At 55.1% G+C, this 25,391-nt stretch overlaps 3 protein-coding genes across 4 annotated transcripts in view; 1 reads left to right on the forward strand and 2 right to left on the reverse strand.

Annotated features, from left to right (window-relative positions):
• Positions 1-2,610, reverse strand: part of NAV1 (neuron navigator 1) — a 74,141-nt gene extending 71,531 nt beyond the window's left edge. The window contains exon 1 of the mRNA XM_038162437.1: positions 2,516-2,610. The gene's annotated coding sequence lies outside the window, so the exon portion shown is untranslated. The remainder of the gene's footprint in view (positions 1-2,515) is intronic.
• Positions 2,611-4,676: 2,066 nt separating this feature from the next.
• LOC119711826 (arginyl aminopeptidase) lies at positions 4,677-12,668 on the forward strand. The gene is made up of 11 exons (XM_038162424.1): positions 4,677-4,811; positions 5,162-5,302; positions 6,962-7,110; positions 7,660-7,776; positions 7,893-8,128; positions 8,920-9,033; positions 9,279-9,391; positions 9,723-9,831; positions 10,430-10,654; positions 11,266-11,408; positions 12,406-12,668. The coding sequence occupies exons 2-11, from the start codon at positions 5,210-5,212 to the stop codon at positions 12,568-12,570; spliced, it is 1,464 nt and encodes a 487-aa protein (XP_038018352.1). The 5' UTR covers positions 4,677-4,811; positions 5,162-5,209; the 3' UTR covers positions 12,571-12,668.
• Positions 12,669-14,486: 1,818 nt separating this feature from the next.
• LZTR1 (leucine zipper like transcription regulator 1) overlaps positions 14,487-25,391 on the reverse strand; it is a 36,008-nt gene continuing 25,103 nt past the window's right edge. For both annotated transcript variants that reach the window (XM_038162423.1, XM_038162422.1), the window contains 7 exons: positions 23,750-23,919; positions 21,780-21,936; positions 20,362-20,488; positions 19,131-19,280; positions 18,815-18,920; positions 18,039-18,119; positions 14,487-15,281 (listed from right to left, as the gene is read on the reverse strand). In XM_038162423.1, coding sequence (XP_038018351.1) covers positions 15,165-15,281; positions 18,039-18,119; positions 18,815-18,920; positions 19,131-19,280; positions 20,362-20,488; positions 21,780-21,936; positions 23,750-23,919 — 908 coding nt within the window. In that variant the 3' untranslated portion in view covers positions 14,487-15,164. The remainder of the gene's footprint in view (positions 15,282-18,038; positions 18,120-18,814; positions 18,921-19,130; positions 19,281-20,361; positions 20,489-21,779; positions 21,937-23,749; positions 23,920-25,391) is intronic.

Below are 25,391 nucleotides of genomic sequence, written 5' to 3' on the forward strand. Positions count from 1 at the left end.
AGCTGCACATGGATCCTGCTCCAGCCAGAAAGGAGGAACATGTCCCCAGGGTTCTCACCGGGTGGCTGCCCCAGTTGGTGGCACTGGGGACAGGACAGGGTGCCCCAGCCCGGTGGCACCATGTCCTATCCCCACAGCGGTGCCAGCCTGCACTGAGCTCCTACCACCAGCCCAGCCAGGGCTCAGGGGGCTGCAGTGGCCCCACTGAGGTCAGGGGTCCCACCAGCCAAGGGATCAGTGGCTGCACCCCAAAATCCAGCCCGAGGGGGTCACCTGATCCCCCTGCCTGTGGCCCAGGCCCCATATCCCGCTCCAGGCCTGGGGCCCCGCTCCCATCCGCAGCCGGAAACACCTTTTTCCTGTCCGTGGGGCTGCATGGCGGGGGGGGGCAGCAGGAAAAAACCTCGTGTCCTGGCAGGTTATTTACATCCTGCTGCCAGTGGGGCCAGCCTGATTCCCTCCACGTCCCCACATGCACCCCAAGCTCTGCTCCAGCCCTGTCAGCATCATCCCTGTCCCCATCCTATTCTCATCCTCACCCCCATCTTATACCATCCTGTCCCTATACTCACCCCATCCTTATCTTCATCCCACCCCAACATATCTCAATCTCATCTCATCTCACTTCATATCTCATCCCCACCCCTTCCCTATCCCTGTCCCCATTCTAATCTTATTTTCCATCCCAGTTCTCATCCCCATCCTTTCTTCACCCCCATTCCTCTCTTCAATGCCACCCCCCTCCCAACACACCAAGACTGGAGACCTCTTTTACCGGAAGGAGGATCCCAAATCCTGCCTTAGGGATACCATTCTGCCCCAGTGAGCATCAGAGCTCACCCAGTCCCACAGTCCCCATCCCAACCTGCCTCTCCTCTCCCTGGCCTCTCAGAGGCAGCTCCCTTGCTGGGATGTGTGACATGTCCACGTCCCAGGAGCCTTCTGTCTCATCCAGTCCTAGGAAAATGTCGGAGGGAAACTGAGGCACGGGGCTGGCAGAGCTGGCAGTACCCGAGGCCAGGGCCATGTGCGGGCAGCCCCTGCCCCCCCGAGGCGCGGGAGCCCCGCACCCCCGGCACGGGCACTTACTCAGCGCCGCGAAATGACTCAGCCGGGATCCGGCCGGGCCAGCCGGGATTTCCTGACTCAGCTCCCCCGGCTGTGAAACTGGGGGGGTCCAGCCCCTCCTTCCAACAACACAGACACCAACACACACTGCTGCGGGGTGCAGGGAGCTCCCCCATCCCTGTCACCCCCTTGGGAGCACATGGACCCTCTCTGGCACCGAGGATAATGACACGGCAGTATGGCAAAGCCTCGGGGAACGCAGACAGCAGCCCGAAAACCCATGAGCAAGCCCTGCCTGCACGGGGTCTCGCCCTCTCTGGGCAGTCGCGGGTGTGCAGCAGGGCCGGCTGCGGGCCTGGCATCCCGGCACACCCAGACTCCCTGGCTCCCCTCCCAGTTGTTTTTTTCCTAGGTGAAATCCAGGAAAAGAGTCGTCCCGGCGCTCGGAGGGTCTTCACTGCTTCCCTCGCACAGGGTGACGGCATCTCCGTATCTCAAGGGGCACGGCCTGAGATGAAGTCATCTCAAAGTTTTCCCTCTGTCCTGTGCCATCCCAGTTTGGCTGCAACATTCCCAGCTCCAAGGAGGGGATGGTTCCTTCACCCCAGCTGGTGGAGGATCCCCATGGGAAGCATCCATGGATGCCCACAGCCCAGAAGCACCTTCCCATGTCAAAAATGAGGGCAGACACCATGATCTGCCAGCACCGACATGCTCTGCCTGTGGAAAGGAGGTGTGGGGCAGCAGGACACACATTTTCATCAGTCCCCGTGCTTCAGTTTCCCCTGTCACTCTGCTGGCCATCTTGTGCTCCCTAGGACTGAACTGGGGAGGCACCACGGTGTCCTCCTGCAGTCCCCCTCTGCCGAGGACCGGAATTGGGGGTGTCCAGGGGACTCCGAAGGCACTGAGACACGGGAATTTGCCAGCCCGGTCACGCTGCAGCTGCCACTGCTGAAACAGGGTCTCTACGGAGAGGTGGGGACATCGTGGGGCACGGGAGAGGGGACGCGGGGGCTGCCCCGATTGTCAGGCTGTGCCAGCCCCTACAGCCGCTGCCTGCGCTCCCCGGACCCTGCCAGCATCCCTCGTGTCACCGCTGTTCCCCGCAGCTTGACCCCAACACCTCGGTCCTCAACAGGGTGTTCCCCATCATCTGCCGCCCTCACCGTGGCCAGCCAGTCCCCGGTGGGGTGTCCCCCATCACCACCCGCCGTCCCCTCTGTAAACGCCGATCCCCGCAGGATGACCCAGCTGGTGTGTCCCCGAACGTCACCGCCAGTCCCTGTCGGGGTGTTCCTCACCAGAGCCAGTCTCCACCGGGGTGTCCCTGCCTTCCAGGGCCACGCAGGATGTCCCATCGCCCCCGCTCCCACCGGCGTGTCTCCCGAGCCTCCCCGCTCCCTCGGGGAAGTGCCCCACGTCCCGATCCCGGTGCCCCGCTCACCGCTCGCTGCGCGCCGTCCCGGCGGCCCCGCCAGCAGCGCCCGGAGCTGCCGCCGGTGGCGGAGTGACAGCGCGGCCGGGGACCCGCGCGGGCCGGGCCGGCGGCCGGGGGAGGAGTCGCGCAGGCCCGGGCCCGGCCCCGCCGCTCCGGCCGCCCGGGGTGCCCGGCCCCCGGTCCCCGTCCCCCCAGCCCCGGCCCGGAGAGGCAGGTGCGGGGCTGCCCCCGACCCGCTCGGTCCCCAAGGGCGGTCCCGCCCGGTCCCCGCTGCCCCCGGTGCAGCTCGGCTGCCGAGACGCGGCGCCTGGAACCGGCAGCAGAGCCTGAGCCGGGGAAACCCCATGGACCTCCCCCAGACGCCCTCGGAACATCCCCTCCTCGGATATCTCATGGATCTCACATGGCTGCCGTGGATTCCCCACGGATCCCTCTCGGTATCCCTCCTCGACTCTCCCCGGATGTCGATGTCCCCACGAGCCCCCGCAGTGGGTCATCCCTCGATCATCCCCTCTCCATGGATCCTGACATTGTCCCCCCCAAGCACCCCTCCAGATCCCCCATGGACCCCCCCGGCGAACTTCTTAAGGATCCCGGCCCCATCTTTACCCGCCCCCTCTTCCCCGGATCCCCCGCCATGGATTTTCCCTCTGTTCCTCCCTGATTCCCTTGCTGGATCTTGCCCCATCTGACCCCTGGCTCTGGATCTCCTCCTCAGGGACTTTGACCCCCCCTGGATCCCCCTATATTTCCCCGGATCCCACATGGATCCCCGACCCCTGGACACATCCGCCTGCATTTGATCTTCCCACGGATCTGTATCTATATCCTTCCTCGAGCACCCCTGGATCTTCCCACAGACCCCCGTGCTGGGTCCCCCCTTCCCATTCTCTCTCCGTGGAGCCCGACATGAACCCTGCAAAGGATCCAATTTTGGATCTCTATAGACCCCCCAGGGGTGCCGCGCCATGAATTCCCTTGATCCATGGATTCCCAACCTCCGAATTTTGCTGCCCCCCCCAGCCCCCCCATGGATCCCCACCCATAGATCCTCCTAGATACCTTGCCCCAAAGAATTCCTCTCATCCTAATTTCCCCCAGACATCTCTTGATTCTGCCCAACCCATAGATTCCCCCCTTCTCCTGAATTCTGTCTGGAACCCCCATAGGTCCCTCACAGACCCCCCTACATCCCTGTAACATGGCTCTCACCCCATGTCCCCCCCATCCCCCTTCATGGATCCCTCACCCACGGATCCCACCCTATACATGTCCCTCCATTCCCCGCGCGTGGATCCCCGATGGATCCCACCCACAGATTTCCCTCCATCCCCCACCCGTGGAACCTCGAGGGAACTCCCCATGGGTCCCCTCCGTCCCCCACCCGTGGCACCCGAGGGAGCTCCCCATGGGTCCCCTTTGTCTCCCCCCGTGGCACCCGAGGGAGCTCCCCATGGGTCCCCTTTGTGTCCCCCCGTGGCACCCGAGGGAGCTCCCCATGGGTCCCCTTTGTCTCCCCCCGTGGCACCCGAGGGAGCTCCCCATGGGTCTCCTCCGTCTCCCCCCGTGGCACCCGAGGGAGCTCCCCATGGGTCCCCTTTGTCTCCCCCCGTGGCACCCGAGGGAGCTCCCCATGGGTCTCCTCCGTCTCCCCCCGTGGCACCCGAGGGAGCTCCCCATGGGTCCCCTTTGTGTCCCCCCGTGGCACCCGAGGGAGCTCCCCATGGGTCTCCTCCGTCTCCCCCCTCCTCTTCCCCGCCCCTCCGTTCCCCGCCCCCGGCCCCGCCCCGTGCCCACCCCTGGCCCCGCCCCCGCGCGCGCCGGGCGGCCCCGCCCCCGGCCCGGCCCCGGCGCGGCGATGGCGGCCCCGGCGGAGGCGGCGGTGCGGGACAGGGCCGCGGTGCGGGACAGGGCCGCGGTGCGGGACAGGGCCCCGGTGCGGGACGCGGCCTCGGCCAGCAGCGCGGGCCCGTGGTCGCTGCGGCACCTGCACCTGGACCTGCGCGTGTCCTTCGCGGCCGCGGGCGCGGGGCGGCTCCTCGGGCGGGCGCGGCTGGAGCTGCGCTGCGAGCGGGACGGCGCGGAGCTGCGGCTGGACGCGCACCCCGCGCTGGCCGTGAGCCGCGCCGCGCTCCTGCCGCCGCCGGGCGGGCCCGGGGACGGGGCCGGGCAGGCGCTGCCCGTGGAGAGCCGGCCCTTCGCCAGCTATGGCAGCGCCCTGCACATCGCCCTGCCCCAGGCCCCCCGTGCCGGGCAGCTGCTCACCCTCCTCATCGACTACGAAGCGGGCGAGGGACCCGGGGTGAGCGCTGGGACACCGGGGGACACCGGGCCCGGGGGGAATGTGGGGGGACGCTGGGGAACGCCGCGCCCGGGATGAGCACGGTGGGGCGAGGAGATACCGAGCCCGACAGGTGACCGGGTGATGGAAGGGACGCCGAGCCCGGTGGGACACCCAGGCCCACAAGGACCGGGAGGACACTGGATATGGACTGGGGGCCGCCAGACCCGGGGGGAGCTGGGGGGTGGTCCAGGGGACAACAGGCCTGGAGTGGGCAAAGCGCCCCTGGATGAGGAGCCCCTTCTCAGCTCCTTCCACAAGGAGCAGGTGTGGTTGAGCCACCCCTCACTGGGGTCTTGATCCCTCCCCAGGTGTGCTGGCTGTCCCCTGAGCAGACGGCGGGGAAGCAGAAGCCCTACATGTACACCCAGGGCCAGGCTGTCCTCAACAGGTCCTTCTTCCCCTGCTTCGACACCCCCTCAGTCAAGTTCACCTATTCAGCCACCGTGAAGGTAAGCGGAGCCCCAGGAGCTGCCCCGGCCATTCCCTGACACCCAGCAGCAAAACCCTCCATGAGTGCAAAGTTTGCTGGGGAAGCAAGTCCAAAGGAGGCCATGGAGATGATCCAAGGGCTGGAGCACCTCTGCTGGGGAGCCAGGCTGGGAGAGCTGGGATTTCAGCCTCCTGCCAGCCAGGCTGTTCACCCGCAGAAGAGAAGGCTCTGAGGAGACCCAAGAGCCCCTTTCAGTGTCTAAAGGGGCTTCAGGAGAGCTGGAGAGGGACTTGGGACAAGGATGTAAGTGCCAGAACAAGGGGGAATGGCTTCCCACTGCCAGAGGGCAGGGTTAGATGGGGTATTGGGAAGGAATTCTTGGCTGTGAAGATGGTAAGGCCCTGGCAGGGGGTACCCAGGGCAGCTCTGGCTGCCCCTGGATCCCTGGAAGTGTTCAAGACCAGGTTGGTTGGATGGGGCTTGGAGCAACTTGGTCTATGGAAGGTGTCCCTGCCCATGGCAGGGGGTGAGACAAGATGATCTTTAATGTCCCTTCCAGCTTAAACTGCTCTGAGCTGTTGGATCCCTTGCAGGGAATGTGCCAAAGCACTGGGGCATCACAGCAGGGACGCTGCTTCAAACCCTCCTCGTCAGGCCCCAGCTGAGAAATCACTCACCTGTACTTGGGCTGGTTTTCTCTTAGATGCTCTTTTGGATGAAGACAAGCAGCCCAGGGTGCTCCTGCCTCTCCCCAGTTACAGTGCTGGAGTGCCAGGAGTGGGTGCATGTGCCAGCCTGGCTGTCCTGCCCAGAGCTCCTGGCATTTGTAACAGGAGAAGCTGAGTTTGGGGGAAAACAGCTGGAGGAAGGTCGTGCTGCTGGGCCATGCCGGGTCCTGGTGGCAGTTCTGGGGCTGCCAGACTTCCAGGAAGGAGCAGCTGCTGGTACTAAATCCAGATTCCAAAGATGGCACTAAATCCAGATTTCCCCCTTGTCTGCGTGTGAGCGTGTGGTGACACTGGCATGGGGCTGCCACGGCATGCCATCCTGCTGTGGGCAAGGGGAATGCTTAATGGTGTGGCACCATCCAGTGCCAACGGCATGTGGTGGCATCAGCTGGTGATGCCAGGATTGATTATTTTGCTCTCCCAGGGCAGAGCCCCTCTGGTGCCGCGGGGTGGGCGTGGGATGGGGCTGTTGCTGAGCTCTGGTGTGAGCTCTGTATTCCCTGTGCACCATGGGGTTCACCCCCTACTTGGGCTAGGGGACACTGGATCAGTCTCCCTGGGCTCAGCCCAGGCTGTGGATTTGCCATTGGTTCTACACTGGCTTGGGAACAGGAAAAATGAGTTGTTGTGCAAGAATTGGGAGGGGAGTCAGCAGCTGAGGGATCTGCAGCCTCTGCCCTCTCACACCTGCAGCTCCAGCATTTCCTTATCTCCTGGTAGCTCCAGGGGCACCTGGGGCAGCTCCAGGTACTCTTGCATTGCAGGGATGCAGCTGGGATCCCCAGTGGGAGCTCGGGGTGTTCCTGCTCTGCTCCCCAAAGCCCGCAGGGCCCCAGCACCTTCAGGCTGGGACACGTTTGCCATCAGACACTGTGGTGTCCCAGCTGGCTTAGCTGGCCTGCCACTGTGTGTGCTGTGGATCTAATGGGCAGCTCTGTCCACATGGCCAGGTCCCCGAGGGCTTCACAGCTGTGATGAGTGCCACAAGCTGGGAGAAGCAGAAGGATAACACCTTTGTATTCAAGATGTCCCAGCCAATCCCCTCCTATCTGATCGCTCTGGTTGTTGGGGACATCGTGTCTGCTGATGTTGGCCCAAGGTAAGGGGCTCAGGAGGGCTCCAGAGCTTGGGAGCTGCACAGTGAAGCTCCTGTGGCAGCCACTTTCTGCTTCTCCCTGCTCCACGGGGCTCTGGAGAGCAGAGACAATGGCCATAAACATGGCACAGGCAGTCTTTGTCTGTGTCACCAGATTGTGGGCTCATGGGATGAGGGTCCTTCTCAAACTGGAGCGTGAGAAGGAGCCTTGATGCTGTGTCCCCTCACCTTCAGGAGAGTCCCTGGCTCTGCTCATGCCACCCTGCACATGAATGAGGGCAGTGGGTCCCCATGGAGTGCATGGAGGATCCTACATCTCCTCACAGGCTGGTGCTTTCTTGATTTCTTGGCTGCCACTGCAGCCATATAAAAGCCCTTTGACATTCAGACAAGGAAAGAAATCACAGCAATTTGCTCTATTGGCCTCTTTAGATGCCTTTATCAGCAGGGTTTTATTTTTCTTTGGAATAAACCTGTGCAATTTCTGTCTGATGAAGCAACAAGGTGAAAGTTCCCTAATGGTTAAACTTCCTGTTCTCTGCACTTGGCCAGGAGCCGCGTCTGGGCCGAGCCCTGCCTGATCGAGGCTGCCAAGAAGGAGTATGATGGGGTGATTGAGGAATTCCTGGTGGTTGGAGAGAAACTCTTTGGACCTTATGTTTGGGGCAGGTATGGCTGGAAGGTTCCTGAAGGATCTGGTTCCTCAGGGACAGGGAGAGAGTTTCTTTCTGTGCCCGGCCCTGTCTTCAGGAGGAGTGGGGTCTGAGCCCAGCCTTCCCTGGCAGGTACGACATCCTGTTCATGCCGCCCTCCTTCCCCTTCGGCGGCATGGAGAACCCCTGCCTCACCTTCGTCACACCGTGCCTGCTGGCCGGGGACCGCTCCCTGGTGGACGTCATCATCCACGAGATCTCTCACAGCTGGTTTGGCAACTTGGTCACCAACGCCACGTGGGGCGAGTTCTGGCTGAACGAGGGCTTCACCATGTACGCCCAGAGGCGCATCTCCACCGAGGTCTACGGTGCGTGCCGTGCCTGGCTGCGGGTGCTGAGCCCCGTGTGGGCCTGGGGTCTGTCCCACAGCTCAGTGCATCCCTCTGAGTGCCAGTGGGGATGGAGCCTGCACTGCATCTCAGAAGAGGTGAAGGGCAGCAGCTGCAAGGCCCTGTGGGGTTCAGTAAACTGAAAAAGAGTAGGTTTAGATTAGATATTGGGAGTTTGGGGAGGCACTGGCCTCCACAGGTGGCTCAGAGAAGCTTTGGCTGCCCCATCCCTGGAAGTGTCCAAGGCCTGGTTAGAATGGGCTTGGAGCCACCTGGTCTAGTGGAAGGTGTCCCTGCCCATGGCAGAGGGTGGAACAAGATGATCTTTAATGTCCCTTCCAGCCCAAGCCAGTCTGTGATTTCTGGTAGCCTTTGCTCTGAGATGGACAGTTCCCTGCAACCCCTGCTAGGAATGTGGGCACTGTGTCCTTGCCTCACCTTCCTCATCCTCCTGCAGCTCCCATGTGGAGCTGATACCAGCTGTCCCGAGCTCCCCCCTGTACACACAGTCCTGTCCAGAAGCTTGTGTTCCCCAGCACAATTTGCTGTATCCACATGAATTTAAGTGGCTCGAAAAATCTCTCGCTGCCTGGGGCTGGGTTGCCCCATGCCTCCCTGCAGCTCTGCCATCCCAGCTCCACGTGTATGGGTTTGCTGCTCTCCCAGCTCGTGCACTGATGGTCTTCCTCTCCCGTCGCAGCGCCCGCTGTGCCCGCGGTGTACAGGGGTCTGGCTGGGCTCTCCGAATGCCTCCGCTTGTCTCTGCCCAGGTTTGCCCTACACCTGCCTGGAGGCTGCCACGGGAAGGGCCCTCCTGCGCCAGCACATGGACGCCACGGGGGAGGACCATCCCCTCAACAAGCTGCGGGTGGTGATCGAGCCAGGTCTGTGTCCCTGGGTGTCCCTGGGCTCCGGGGGAGCGGGACAGGGACAGGTGGGCTGGGGGGGCCGGGCTGTTCCGTGGCTGGCAATAACACCAGCACGGGTGATGGGACCTGGGAGAAACAACGGCTGCAGGAGTGGGAGGATAGGCTGTGCCCAGCACTGACGGGGGAAATCTTGGTGCATGTGAGGGCTGTGTTGTTTTGCAGCTGGGCAGAGGATTTCTGACGGTTTTGCCCTTTTCTAGGTGTCAATCCAGATGACACATACAATGAAACACCCTATGAGAAGGGGTACTGCTTCGTTAGCTACCTGGCCCATCTTGTGGGCAACCAGAGCAAGTTTGATGCCTTCCTCCAGGTGGGTCTGAGCTGCAAAGTCAAAATGCCACGGCAGGAGGCCAGGGCACAGCAGGACCCTGGGAAGGACAGGCTGAGAGGGTGGCTGGGGAGAGGAAGAAGAGGAGGGAAATGGGAATGGGAATAGGGGGATAAGATGAAGGCAGAGCCTAGCCTCGTGCTTGCAGCAGGTGCTGAGAATGTTGAGGGGTATCCCTGGGGATGCAGGGGGCAGGGAGCCCCTGGAGGGAACAGGGGCTGGAATGGGTTCCCCCATGAGATGGAGCACACAGAGGACTGGGCAGCACTGCTGGGGTGAGAGTGTCTGGCATCAGCCCCATCTGTCCCCACAGGCCTACGTGAACCGGTTCAAGTTCCAGAGCATCACTGCAGACGACACCCTCGGGTTCTTCCTGGAGTATTTCCCAGAGCTGAAGGAGAAAGGCGTGGACTCCATCCCAGGTCAGCACAGCGTAGTCCTGGCCAGGAATAGGGACTGCCACTTCTCAGCCCCACCCCTGCAAGTGTCAGAGCAGCCCATGTCCCCTGGAGCCTTTGCACGGTGGTTTGTGTGTTTTACTGGAGATGCTGTTGCTGTCAGCCTGGCTCTGTTGGAGCAGGCACGGGTGGCACTGGCCAACTGGGTTCAGGCCCAGGCTTGGGCATGTGCCAGCTCAGCCTGATTCTTTCCATTCAAACCTAGTCCCTGCTCTGCACTTGGGTGCTGTTTCATGGGGTGTCTGTGACTCAGCCTGGTGAGTCTGGTGAGCACTGGGATCAGGCCCAGCCAGCACTCTGGGCTTGGCCCAGCCTTGCTGGAGATCCAGGCTTGGCAGGAGCTTTACATGCTGGAGCTCATCCCGCTGGTGGTGCTGGGGCTGATACCCACAAGCACACCCCGAGCCCATGTTTCTGATGGCCTCACCCCATTAGTTTGTCGTGGTCACCATCCTTGGGCAGGTGTGGTGACACTGGGAGAAGGTGGGGGGCAGTCTGGGGAGCAGCATCTGGTGTGGGGCTCAGGGCTCTGTTCCCAGCTCTCCATCCTGCCTCGCTGCAGGGTTTGAATTTGACCGCTGGCTGAACACACCGGGCTGGCCGCCCTACCTGCCTGACCTGTCACCGGGGCAGCAGCTGATGAGGCCGGCGGAGGAGCTGGCAGAGCTCTGGGCAGCTGACAGCTTGAACATGGAGGCGATCGAAGCCGTGGACATCATGGGCTGGAGGACGTACCAGCTGGTCTATTTCCTGGATCAGGTCCTGCAGAAATCCCCCCTGCCTGAAGGTGAGTGCCAGGGCACGCCCGGGGCTCTGGTGCCCAGAGGAGACACAGGGTGATGTGCCCGAGTCCAGCCAGCTGGCCGAGGATGTGCGGGCACAGCAGGGGGACGCTCAGGTGTGTGGCCGTCAGCCCCTCTCCAACTGCTCTGTGGGTCCTGGTTCCAGGGAAGCCTCGGTTGGTGTGGTGGAGGATGGAGAGCCAGGGGAAGCACGTCCCTGGATTTATGGGGACATGTGCAGTCCTGCTGTCCCCAGGCTGGCTCTGCTGGGCTCTTGTGTCTCCATGTCACCGCAACTCTCCTTGCCCTCTTTGCTGAGGAAACTCCCCCCACTTTGTGCTGGCACCCCAAGCCACCAGCACATGGCCCTGCATGGCTGCCCAGCCTGGGAGGCCCAACAAGGCCACCGTCCTGCCCAGAGCCAGCAAGTGCCTGGGGTGCTCCAGAGCTGTGGGTGGGGGGGGTCACTGGGGCAGGGGCCAGGGCTGACCCGAGGCTGGGAGGATCCCAGAGAATTTGCAGCACAGCTGGGATGGACTGACAAGGTTCCCTGGGAGCAGGGGCTGGGAGCTGGGTCAGAGCCCCGTGGGGGATGGTGACCACTCCCCTCTCACAGGAAATGTGAAGAGGCTGAGCAAGATGTACCCCAAGATCTCCAAGGCCCAGAATGCTGAGCTGCGACTGCGCTGGTGCCAGATTGTCCTCAAAAACAACCTGGAGGCTGAGTACAGCAAAGTCAAGGACTTCCTGCACAGCCAGGTTTGTCCCTGGGCACTGGTGGCAGTGCCCAGCAGCATGCCAGTGGGGAGAAATGGGCACAGGGCACAAGGCTTTCAGTGCCAGAGAGACGGGGGTTGGCTCTTGCTTTTGATACTCCCACAGGATGGTTTGGGTTGGAAGGGACCTTAAAGCTTATCTTATTCCACCCTGCACCATGGCCTTGGACATCTTCCACTAGACCAGGTTGCTCCAAGCCCCATCCAACCTGGCCTTGGACACTTCCAGGGCTGTGCTGAGGTCTCACCACCCTCACAGGGAAGAATTTCTTCCCATTATCCCATCTAACCCTGCCCTCTGGCAGTGGGAAGCCATTTCCCCTTGTCCTGTCACTCCAAAGTCCCTCTTCAGCTCTCTTGGCACTGGAAGGTGCTCTAAGGTCTCCCTGGAGCCTTCTCTTCTCCAGGTGAACACCCCCAGCTCTTCCAGCCTGGCCCCAGATCTGGCAGAGGGGCTCCAGCCCTGGAGCAGCTCCATGGACTCCTCTGGACCTACTGTGTCCATGTGTGTCTTGTGCTGGAGACTCCAGAGCTGGATGCAGTTCTCCAGTGCTGGGGTCTTATGAGAGAGCAGAATTTCCCCCTCACCTGCTGCTGGGGATGAGCCTAGGACACAGTTGGTTTTCCAGGCTGGGAGAGCACATGGCCAGGTCACACCCAATTTGTCACCCAAGTCTTCTCTGAAGGGCTGCTCTCCATCCCTCCATCCCTCCTATCCTGACCGAGGTGCAGGACCCTGCACTTGGCCTTGTTGAACTTCCTGAGCTTCTCAGGGTCTGCTCCTTCTCCGAGGCTCAGGTGCACTCCCCTCTCCAGCTGCTGCGGCGCCAAGGGCTGCCCACGGCACCATTCCCCGCCGCGTCCCCTCTGCCATGTGCTCGGTGCCTCGCCAGGAGCAGGGCGATGCCGGGGGCGGGGGAACGGGGGCGTCACCGCCGGGCCCGGGCGGAGCCGGGGCTGTCACCGCGCTGTCTCCGCAGGGCAAGCAGAAGTACACGCTGCCCCTGTACCGCGCCATGTGGGGCGGCTCCGAGGCCACGCGGGCCCTGGCCATGGAGACCTTCTCTGCTACGGCCCCGCAGCTCCACGTCAACGTGCAGAACTACGTCAAGAAGATCCTGGGCTTGGCAGCGGCTGAGGCCTGAGGCAGTCTGGGCTCTGCCTCCTCCGCCGGTGTTCTGCTGGCAGGACCTCAGTGCCTCCCTCTTACGTTTCCTTATTAAAATGGGTGATTTTTTTCTCAGTGTTCTTCCTGTTCCCAGTGAGCCACGGGCCACCTTAGAGTGACTCCCTGCCCCATTGTCAGCCCTGCTCTGGGCACTTGGGGTGCTGCTGGCTTCTCCTGGTGCTGGCACTGGAGGGATGGGCTTGGCCTTAGTGCCTGCAGGGCTGCAGCAGCTCCTGGCCCTGATCCACACTGCTCCTTGCTGCCACAGGTGGGACAGTGGGGACATGGGGTGCTGGGGCAGTGTGGCAAAGCTGGGACCTCCTGGCTCCAGTGCCCTGAGGCTCCAGAGGAGTTGGGGATTGCTTCTCTACCTTGCTTTTTGCCACCATGCTGAGGCTCACATTGGGTTGGAGGAAAGGGGTGCTCCTGCTCTCCTACCAGCAGTCCCAAGGGCTTTAAAGAGCCAGCGGGGCCTGCATGTGGCAGAGACTGTAGGAACTGAAGACAAAGCCAGACAGCCACAATGTTCTTTATTCCTTATCAAATGCAGGGATATGACTGTGTATGCCAGTACAGAACTGCCCAAGGCTGCAGGAACACAAGTAACCTGAGAGCCTGCTGGCCATAATGATAGCAAGGTGGTGATAACAAGAGCACCTAAGTGCCCTGGGAAGCTCATGTGTACCCCACAGTCTGGTTTTGTGGCCCCTATCCTGCGATCTCCTAGGAAACTCGGGGTGTGCTCTCAGAGAGGTGCACGGTCCTGGCACTTGCACAACAGCAGCCCAGAGGCCAACCTCCATGGGCTGCAAGTGTTCACAGTAAATCTCTGACCCAGCACTGTGGTCCCTACAGCTGTGACTGAGCCCACAGTCCCCAGAGCCAGGGCACTGCGCTGCTCAGAGGGTGTGGAGGTTGCACGTGTCCTCACAAGTGGGCTCAGGATTTACAGAGGGCTGATTATGGCATGTTCAGCCTGAGAGAATGAGGCTTCCCCGGGCAGTGGGTGTCCTCTAGTGGATCAGCATTACTGGAAGTGAACTATAGTGTTGTTACAAGTTGCAGTGTAGAACCCTTCTCCAGCTGCCAGCCTGGTTTCCCAGGGAACACAGAGCCTGTCAGTACAATTATCATGCCCTCTGGTAAGAGACACCACTATCTATGAGGCATCTGGAAACAATCCCTCTGGTTTAAAAGGTGCCCTTGGCTCTCAGAAGCACCTGTCACCTCTGGTCTGACTCACCTGAGCAGGCCACCAGGGAGACAGACAGTGTGGTCCCTAGAGCAGTTCCCTTGGATTAAATCCACGGTGCATTCCCCACTGCCCAGACTGCAGTCCTCTTGGCACGGGCAGGTGTGCAAGCTCAGGGATGCTGACAGGGAGCTCACAACTGCTGCTCCAGGAACACCTCCCTGAATGAAAATCATGGCTGCACGGGTGGGAGTGAGGGCTGGGAGCTGCATGTCTTGACAGGGATCCTGCACCACTCCAGCTTCAGACAAACAGAAAGCAGCCCCTGCAGCTGGAGCAGGACAAGGTTTTGATTCCCAGCTTGTCAGTCCCTCCCAGGGCAGCCCCAAGGGCTCTGGGCAGGGCTGGGACAGTTCCACCACTTTACCAACACCATCCAGCTGTGAGGAGAGGTGGGAAGCATCCAGCACAGAGCTGGGGGCTGCAAGGGGAGGGAACAGCAGCTGCTCCTGCACGGGCTGGAAATGGCATTCTGCCTTCATTCACCTTCCTGCAAAGGCAAGGGCTCACAGAGACACTTCAATATAAAATTAGTAACAAGATGTAACACACTTATTTTTAACAATGTGACCTTCATCAAGCACAGAACATTTTTTGCTTAATTTTTTTTTTCCAGAATGAAATCCAAGTCAATCATGAAATGCCAAGAGAAGATGTTAATTCTTTATTAATAAATAGATTTAGAAAGGCTTAGCGAGACAGGATTAATGGATTTGACAGTCAGAGAGGACTGCTGTAATCTTTCAGTCTGACCTGCTGCAGAGCACAGGTCTGGATTCTTGCAGCCCACCAATCCAGGCAGCTGCACAGGGGCTTATTTGTTAATCCACACCATGGAATCTCTGAAAAGTCACTACATTCTGGTCCAAGGGCCAGTCTCCCTGTGAACACCACGTGCTCTTGTTCCCAGTTTCGTTCTGACTTCCCCTTACAGCCCTCAGGCTGGGTCAGCTGAAGCTTTTTAAATAGTATTCTTTAAATACTGTGTTTCAAAGGGTTAGTGACTCTTACTCATGACCGCTTGATTTTACAGTATGAAAGTAATAATGGGCTTGATTATTAACTTAGTAACTCCCCAAACCATGTGGAATTAATTCACGCCTGCAATGATTTCCAGTCTACAGTTGGGTAACAAATGTAACAAAGTTCAAACGCTGCACAAAGGTACAAATCCAGCAAATCCTCAGCTGTCCCTGCTCCTCCAGGGCTGCTGTAGCGTGCAGACACTGAGCTACTCCGTACGCAACAGTAAACCAGAGCCAGCTCTAAAGTGCCAGTGTTTTTCAGGAACAAATGAGAAGGTGGTTTCCCAAGGCATGTCATATGTCTGCGCTCAGCTCTGCACACTGCTTGTCTGAGATGTGGGTAGCTAAGGAATCTATGATGTCAAGGAGGAGGAGCTGACTGAGCGAGCGGAGATTTGGCAACTTGGAGACCTTCAAGGAAAACAAAACAGAAAAAACAGGAAGAAATTAAAACCCTACCCAAATCACAGCTTATGTATTACCCTTTTACCCGTGGCACCCCACAGCAAGTCTGGCTGGGCACAGATGGTGCGAGATCCCAGCTGTGGGGCTGGGCTGCAGGGAACAGACCACAGGGCTACAGTGGGGGCTTAGAACCAAATTCAGACTGCTGGGAGTGGGGAGCAGCAGGAACCTGCCCCCAGAGCTGCCCCTGTGTTGGTACTGACAGCCCCACTGCTACAAGGCACTGACTGAGCACTCTCCTAAGAGCTGTGCTGACCAGCACGGCCTGAGCTCTGAGATCTGTGGTTTTGCACTGAAAATGTGACTCAGGGCCTGATTCCTTTGCTGCTGTGCTCCTGAGGAAAAGCTCTTCTCAGTATCCATGCTGGTCCTGCTGGCATTCTTCCTGCAGTCAAAGCGGGTCACTGGAGCACTTGCCAACAAAAACCTCCATCACATCAGATAGATGAGAATCTACAACAAAATTTATGCTTTTGGACTACTCAGAAGCTCAACTGTTTGCAAAAAGGAGCTCTACACATTCTGTCCTTGTCCTCAACCTCATGGTAAGGAGCCAGTAACCCCTCTGCCTAGAGGCACTAACGCACAGGCAGCCTCCAGGCAGACTGTGCCCAAGCACTCACCCTCCTCACCTGAACGGACACTATCAGCTCGCTCTAGGGAGTGCACTGGGATAAAGAATAAAGATGTCCTGAGCAACCTTTGAAGACTAGCAGGGAAATGGCTGAGGATGCTTTCAGGAAGAGCTCAGGATGTGCTTGTAGCAATACCCCCAGCCTAAGGATCTGCCAGGACTGGGAGGGACAGAGACCCCCTCAGCACCGGTGGTATCCTGCCCCCACCCAAGGCACAGACTGCAGAACAGATGAGGGTGTCACTGCCAACACATCAGAACAGCAGGTTTATTAGGGCTTTTTCACAACACTGACACACAAGAGCCTGAAAACACATTGCCCAAAGCAGTGAACCTCTGGGAAACAGCTCTTCAGTAATGCTCCTGCTGTGGGGAAAACTCCTTAAGAGTCCAAATCCAGAACAGTGTTAAGTAACTGGAAGAACAGGAGATCCCACAGCCAGGGACCCAGCCTGCCTGAGCTCTGGTGACCCACAGGGCTTGTGCCTGAGAACAAATCCCCCTCAGAGCCCGTGGCTGGCCCAGGAGCAGAGCAGTGTCCGTGCCCAGCCACACTGAGTCACCCAGCCCAGGCCAAAAATCACACACTGAGGCCTCTCAGGCCAAGGGAAAACATTGCATAATTGAGATTTCTCCGTGCACATCTGCTTGACAGTCTTCCAGCCACGTTTTGATGAACACTGTTCCACCAGTCAACAGTTTAAATATAAAACATTTCCCCACATCCTGGTGAGGAAGCACAGCTGAGGAACGCCTTCCAGCTCCCCTTGCTGCCTCCCAGTGCTGTAATGTCCATTTCCCCCCGTACATTCTGGGGAGAATCACACCTCTTTGTCTTCCTGTGGCCTCCACTGGGGAGTGATACTGTGATATTTCAGCCCTCAGTGGCTGCAAGGCACTGACCCCAACGCCAGGGATGTCCTGTACATGTCCTGTCCTGTCCAGTGGGACCATTCTCCATACCTACTGAACTGGGCAGCTCCAAAGGACTCATGGGGCCAGGAGAAAACAGACAGGATGAATGAAGGCAGGGGCTGCAACCTCATGCTGTGAACTCTCCTCTGGGAGTGATTTCTGGATGCTGGCTCCACTCTCAATGCTTTTTATGCAATTTCAGTTATTTCTGAATGTAAAATGCGTCATGCTCCAGCAACTTTGGCATTTAATGAAGAGTCTGAACACCATCCTGTCTCCTCTCCAGACACTAATGGGACATAGCAGTGCTCTTCTTCCCCAGGAGGATTGTGAGTTTAAATATACAAAGCAGAGCGAGCTACTTGAATATTAACTAGGGAATTATTATCAGTATGTGTGTAGCATCCAGAAATCCCAATTCCTATGATTTATCTACCTATTTCAGCAATGCTAATAAGCTGAGCAATGAACTGATGACATGCTGGGGAGCTCTCATGGAGGGATCACATCTCATAGGAACAATTAAACGACAATATCCTTATTCTCTCAAGTGAGGACAGGAGTATCAGCACATCGGGCTCTTGACCTTTCCTGCCACGAATGCATAATCCCATCAAAACAGAACCATAGAATTTTTAAGATTGGAAAGGACCTCTAAGACCATAGAGTCCAACTGTTGAACATGGAAATCCCAGAAAGCCCAGCCAGGACATGGTAATGTGTTTTAGAGCACATGATAATAAAACATGTATGAGAATACTTCAAGGGGAGCATGAGGAGCACACTGATAACTGCTAGTGAGGGAGAGATTTGTGCCCTCAATATACAACAAACTTATCCTGCTATACACACACTAACCCAGCAAGGGCATGGCACAAAATTAACAGTTGGAACAACTGGAAATGGAAGCAATTTTGGGTAACTTCTGCTTGGAAGGGCTTCACATTTCTAGACCAGCTTGTTCTGGTCTTTAATTTACTTTGGTGTGAGAAACGTGCCTAGCAGCCCTGTCAGCAAACGTCAGTAACATGCAGCCAGCTCTCAGCTGTCTCACATGAGGAAGAGTTAAACTGATTTCTATATGAACATGTCTTTAACCAGGGCAGTGACAGAGGACAGCAGCTCTCAAAAGCCACAGAAAAGATGCAACCAACCTTGGTGAACTGGTGAACGATGATGTGCAGGCAGTGCCTCTTCATGTCCAGGGCCTGGGTCTTGTCAGCTGCCTCTAAAATCTGGAGCAGGAGCAAAAATGTGATTTCCTTTCTGCACAGCTCAGATGCACAAACAGTCCTGACCCAGAGCAGGTAACTCCTCTTAGCTAGGGAACATTTCCACTTGGCATTACAAACTGAATATTTGCTGAACTATTAAAAAATAAGCCTTGGATTTAAAATGTGTGGAGTCCTCAAGAGCTAATCAGCAGAACTTGCTTCTGCTTGTGCTGTAGAGGTTCAGGCTGCCTACCTGGGAGCCAGCACTGGCTTTCTTACCACAAAATATCTTCTGTTAGCTTGAACTCCACTGCAAGATCCTGTCAGCACCACTGATAAAACAAAACTAAAGTCTGTCACCTGCAGACCACCATTTGCCCTGGAACAAATGTCTGCCAAAAAGGGTTTACAGTTAAGTGCTGAGCACGTGGTCATCTTAAAAAGACCTTTAGAAACACAGTTCTGTAACGGGGGATAAGAGCTCAGGAGGAGCCAGGTGAGCAGAACCTGCTGAACTCTGCAGCACAGGAACAGAAGTGACACAGTATCAGGTAAGGAACAATGCTGCTAAAGGCTGGGTTCCCACACATGGCATCACATAGGGCCACTGCCACTGGAAGGGTCTGGGCAGTCTCAGGGATCTGGCACTGAGGGTACCCACTTGACCAGCCCCCTTTTCCTCTAAGTGACTAACTGAAGTGCTTGGGGACAGTTACCTGGAGCACGTTCTCCACTGTGACATTCATTTCCAGGTTCTGCTTACAGTAGGCCTGGAGCCTGTTGTTGGAGAAGCCGTAATAGTAAGGTGCTGCAAAGAGGTATCTGCTCATTCCATTGAGGAATAAACCAGAAAGAGAAGGTGAGAGCAGTGATGGCAAACAAATCCCTGTGAGGAGTGGGAGTGCAGAACCTGCTGGTGCCCCCTCGACAAACCACCCTCCCAGGCTGTGCCAGGCAACCAAAGCAAAAGGAAGGTGACCTGCTGGGCATGCACTCAGACACACCCTCCAATTCCTTGGAATCTAAGGATACAGGGAGTCCTCAGGAGGCATGTTCACTTCTCCATAATAGATGTATCTAAGCATGGACTCGAATGCTTGCTTGCTGGGAACCATTTCACCTATAGAAATGTTCACTTGCCCATCTTCTGGCATGAACGAACGGAACATGGCTTCAAAGTAACTGGAAAGGGAAATAAAACTGATACAACACATTCTGCAGACAGATGGTTTAACCCAGTATTGTTCAAAGGCTGATATTCAGAACTGCAGCTTCCAAAGCAACAAATTCAGGTGACAACCTGGGCAAAAACACCGCTCATTTATTTTTTCATGTATGTCTGCTAGTGAAAACTCCAAACATAATCCCCCTAATTACCATCAGAACCACCTGAAATTTGTCTGTTTCTTGAAAATTAGGACACATGGTGCTTTGATTTTTTTTCTCTAATTTGCATAAGACCCAGCAGAGAGCTTAAAGCATTATGAATTTCCTTGGTATCTACAGGCTGCCAATCATCAGGGCTGTTTTAAGAGCTTTGAAATGCTTCTGGTAAAATACCACAGTAACTAATACTGAATGTTGTAAGGGCTTTTTCTGGGAAAATATTGTGATGGTATTTGTAATAGAAATTTTAAACACTTAATGTTTGGTGGAACATAAGGTGCAGGTCCACAGAACACACAAGTGCAGGACAAATCCACTTCATCCACACTCTGAGGAGGGAAAACAGTCCCACCATCAGCAGGGTGGACTCCTTTCTCTGCATAAAGCATGAGAACACCGTAGTCTCTGTCATGCACCATTTTTTGTTATGTTTATTCATAACCAGTCTTAAATATCAGAAAGTGAGAAAGAAAATCAAGTTCCCCATGATAAAATACGAATTGTTCACTGTCAGAAGGTTCCTTCTGACCTCAGTGGACATCTGCTGCTTTCCACTTCACTGAAACCACCTTATGTTTTCCACCCTTTTCCCCTTTCTGTGATTTTACAGATGCTTTGTCTTGCAGTGCAGCTTCTCACACAGCCTCTGCAGAATCTCTGCAGTTCTAATTTCCTCCTATCTTTCCCTGCTGGGTATCAAATGGAAAAAAAAATTTAATCACTGCTGCTTAAAGGCTTATTACACTCATTGAGCAAAGCTGCATCTTAACACTTCATGCAGATTTAAGTTCCTCCCTGTCTTCTGAAGCAAGCCAGCTGGGCAGGGACTGCCCAGCCCTGCACTGTCCTTCACACACACTCTTGGTACAGGGCTCACCTGGAGCGAGCTGCCAGGATGGCTTTGTGGGCTGGCCGTGGGTGCCCGTCTAGGAGCAGGATGATATCACAGAATTCAGTCCCAGCTCCCTCCAGGTAAGCCTTCATGTCCTGAATTAAAGATGTTCCTGAAATTAAACATAATGAAATAAAGACATTATAGTTCCAGGAGACCAGGTGCTATCCAACTAACACATGGCCAAGTCAGAGCTCCAGCCCCTCTTTCCTTTGGGACTCTCACTGTGAATTTGAGTCAAGTCCTTCCTCATAATCTTGGAGCAAAATGAGCTCCATCCTTCCCCACCACAGCTGATTCCCTACTGCCCCTCCCAGAACCAAACCTGTCAGCTCTGCTTTCTGCCACTGACAGCAAACTCCAGCTGTGGCCACACTGACAGGTGCTCTCTACAGATATGAAAGCTGATTTTTCCCCTCCCTTTGCACTATTTCCAACCACAAGGAATATAAAACTTTGTGTCTTAATGAAAAATCTTTCCGAAATCAGCAACAAAGGCTTCTTTTATCCAATATTTTAATTAACCTTTTTAAATACACAACTGAGAAATAGAGCACATCCAAGTCTGCTCCAAACTCACTCATATTTTCAAAGTTCATCTTTCAGTTTTTAATGTTTGGGTCTCTCACACCATTCTAGCTCTGGATACAGAACTGGCTGTGCCACCTTCCCAGCCAGGGCACCTCAACCCCGTGGGACAAATGCCAGCCAAAGCCTTTCTACTTGACCTTCCAGGACAAGCTTCCTTCTCTTTCTCTTCAGTTCCCAATTATTTTTGCACAGCACTCCACACCAACACTGCCAATGCCCCTGAACTTTGTGGCCTTAGAAAATTTCATTATTACATTCCTTGTGTGTCAGGATGTCAAAATGTTGAGTAAGACTAGTCCGAAATCAGCCCCTGATGAATTTCCTAATAAAACCGTAAATCACATCTTTCTCTTCTCTTGCCTATCTCCTGTTCCTTTCACACAGACACACAGAGCAGTGCCTCATTCACAAGATCCTCCTCCTTCCTCCTGCTCCTCCTTGGTGAACACCTTCAAGCAGGCTGTTGTTTCCCTGCTCAGCTCTGTCACCCTTCAGACACTTACAGTGACTGTCCACTGCCTTTTTTTTTGGATCATTCTTTATACCCTTCTGCTCCTTCTCTCGTGTCTCTGAACAGGATCAAGATGGTTTACTGCAAGAACGTGATCCCATGTACATTGATGGGACACGGTTCTGATTGAACCTCACTGGGAAAAGAACTGTTGTGCTCTCAGGAGAGAGCCTGAGCAGCCATCCCAACTGGGAACTGCTGGGCTGCAGAGGGCTACTTCCCACACACCTCCCCAGGCTAAACAAGCCATTAGCAAAGCCAAAGCAGCAGATGGAATGGCTCCGTAAAGCAGGAAGGTTACCGATGTCAAGCGGCTGGTCAGAGTGGGTTCGGACAGGAGGCTGCTGCTTTCTCCGGACAATCTCCACAATGAGGGATGAAGAAAGATGCTCAAACTCCTTCATCATTATGACTTGATTAAAATGGGATTCCTTCACCACAAAGTTCAGGCAATGTTCCTTAAAAATACACCAATATTAATTAAGAAATTGATGGTTTATTGTTTGAAGTCATCTTAGAGCATCCCATAAATCTTATATGTTGCCTATGCCATCAACCATCTTTTCTTTTGAACCTCCACATTGATCCTGCAGCTGGAACTATCCAACAGTGATATCCTTATCCTTCCTAAATGACCATTTAGGGTCCTCCTTGAACAGAAAATTCAGGACAATTCTAGCATCTAGAAAAATTTGACTAGAAATATTAACAGGGAAGAGATTAACTGCCCACTGAGCTGCTCCAAAGCTTTCTAAACCAGGAATCTCAGGAGATACTGAAAACATCACGGAGATAATGAAGATTGGTTGCTACCTCATAATAACTTTTAACATAATTAGACACCAAAAATTAATTAAAAGGGTGAAGAGATCTTAACTCTTGACACTCTCCATCAAGGGTCCAGAGCGCTTACAGGATTCCTTGTGTTTTGCCTGAACCTTTTCTATAAACGCAGCCGACAGTTCAAGAGCTCTGGAAGGCTCTCGTGTAATAAACTTCTTACAAAAATCAGTGTGGTGAAAAGGTGACAAATGAACCAGACCTACTGCTAAACAGCTAGAGACAAAAAAAGGCACTTTACTTCCCAGTATGAACCAAGGCTTCCCCTTATTCCACTTTTATAAGCAATAAATACAATCTACACCAGCTCACCATAAGGTGGGTACAAGTTCACCCAAAGAATCATTACTACTGTCTGTTTCTGGCAGTTTATTTCACCTGGGATCCAAAGGTATCTGTCAGGACTCACCTGTGAAACATTTTAAATCATGACTGGGATTCCAGCAAGAACAGCTTACTACAGAGGAGCCACCCAAGAGGACTAATGAGCACCTGAGCAGACAGGATGCCAGCTCAGGGTGATCCTGCCCAACCGGAGCCGAGTGCAAGAGCCTCTGTGACTCCAGAGGTAGCCAGGGCAGGTGGGGGCACCAGATCCACCAATGCTTGAGCTTCTGGGCAGCTGATGGCACCATGATGCCATGCACCAAAGGCTGTGTCAGCATTTACACACGTGCTGCTGGCCCTGCTGCTTCCTCCTGGAGGCAGTTCCTCTCCCAAATCCAGTGCACACACAGTGCCTGGGGAGGTGCTGGGGCACACTGGTTTCTGCAGCCCCACTGTGCTTGCAGCCACCAGCAACACGGTCACTGGTGTGCTCAGGCTGAACATCATCAGCACGTACTGCATGGTCCTGCTCTGGCTCTGGGGGCAGGAGGTGCTTCCCTGCAGGTTCAGCAGAGCTGGCTCTGGGCGCTGCTCTGGAATCAGCACAGCCAGCACCTCTTGGGCTGCAGCCAGGGGTCAACTCTACCCTGATTGTCACCCAACACCCAAAAACCTCTCACCCACCACAGAGACACAGAATCACTGGCACGTTTTGTTTTTCAGCACAAAGGCCTGAGAACGGAGTTTAGTTTTTCTATCTAGAAAATGAAAGAACCTATCTGCAGTGACAGTATCTATAACACAGCAAGACCAGGAAATGCACTGGTTCCATCTTGCTGCAGCAAGAGTGAACTGATGAAGAGCCAAAGTCACTCTGCCCTTGACATTCTACAAAGCAGATATGCAAAAATATTGAGCATGTATTGAAAAAGCCTACATAATATCACAAGCCACTGTAGGACAACACATGCTAAATATACTCAAGCAACTGTAATTAAAGGAATGATGAATTTGCAAAAGCTGGTACCTTTTGCCAAATGTTAATTACATAATTATTTTTTTTTCAATTTCTTATCAGTTACTTTGTATGCAGAATGTGATTACCTTTAGCTGATCCAGCTGAAGCTTGTTAGCATTCTCACACACAATGAGCACATTCTGCAGATCTACAGATGCTTCGATATACTGAAGGCAGAGCTGTTCCAGCCGAGAGAGCTTGAAGTTTAAGGCCAGCTTGTACACATCCATAATGAGTAACACATCCTGCACATGACCTGAAATTGCAAGAGGGAAAACTGCTGTAAAGCCCACAGAACAAAAGAATCCTTCTGAAAGTATTTTTTGTATCAACTGGAGCAATCAGAATAGTAGAACAGGCAGTGGTTGGAGTATTTTTACAGAGAAAAGAATTTCATTCCTGGTTAGATAAAATCTGAATCAATACTAGAAGAGGAGATTCAAATTTGAAGCATGCAAAAGACAAAGATTTTGTGACAATCTGGATCACAATTTTTTGAAACCCTCCAAAGAAAGTGAAGCGATTGTCTAAAATCCCTGACAAGGCCCAGAGCTTGCAGCCCAATTTCTCACAGTGCCCAGCTGCCAACAGCCCTGCCAGAGTCCTTGGGTTTTACACAATATTAACAATCAGCTCCCAGATTCTGACAGACCCTGATAAAGGCACTCTGTGCTTTCACTCCGTGCTTCAGCCTGCACAGACCCACAGCTGGTCTGCAAGGGCTAAAGTGAGAGAGGGCAGAGGAGACCCTTGTAGGCCACTGCAATGGGGCTACTGGGACACCAACTCAAGGAATAATCCCCCATGGCCTTTGCTTTCCTCACAGGAGATCTCTGCCCATCTGCTCTAACTACTTTTCAATAGAGAAAAGCCCTCTCACACGTCACGTGCCTTCCCTGTGTCTAATTGGAAAATCCCATTTGATGAGCATGCCCAATTCCATTAGCTCAGCCTCTGGATGGCTCCCCAGGGTGCTGCTCTCTGAGCTGAGAGGAGCAACTAGGAATACAAATGGGCAGGGTAGGGCTCGTGGAGGATCCCAGCAGAAGCAGGAGCACCAGGGAGAACCCTCATGAGTTGGAGAAGAGGGGCAGGCTGCCTGGGAAGCCTGTAACAATGGGAAGAGTTCAAGGGACCAAGCCTTCCCTTGGCCTGAGGCTGTCCCAATGTGAGGGTTCTGAGGATCAGTGAATGGCTGGGAGCAGGATCTGACAATGTCAGCAGAATTCAGGGAGCAGTTTCCTCACCCCCAGTCAGTGGGATCATTCTCAGACAGGCCTCCTCACAGGGAAAGCCTTGGCACAAATGGAACATATTATTTTTTTTCCTGAGAATTATCTTTGCAGAAAGCAAAGCTCTTGGAGTGAAGCTGAAGCAAAGTTCAGTGCTAGGACAGCTGTACCTCACTGTACTTCACCAGGCCCCATGGCTCCAGCTTCCACAGCCCCAGCAGCTGGAGTTCCTTGCTGTATCCAGTTGTACCCGGCCTCCCTCCCATTGCCCCACAGCCCTCACCACTCACACAGCCAGGAGCTGGATTCCCAGTGTGGAAGCTGCAGGATCTCTGGCTGCTACTTCCCCACCCACAAGTGTTTTTAACTCAGAGAACTTCAATGAATGCACCAAAAGGATTTTCCGTTTTTTGTGGCATTCCTTCAGATTGGATTTTGAACAGGTGATAAATACTAGCTTGCACACCTTTCTGTGTGGGCTCAGTTTAAAATGGAT

The sequence above is a fragment of the Motacilla alba genome, chromosome 26 (assembly GCF_015832195.1).
Source record: "Motacilla alba alba isolate MOTALB_02 chromosome 26, Motacilla_alba_V1.0_pri, whole genome shotgun sequence".
NCBI classification, from domain to species: domain Eukaryota; kingdom Metazoa; phylum Chordata; class Aves; order Passeriformes; family Motacillidae; genus Motacilla; species Motacilla alba.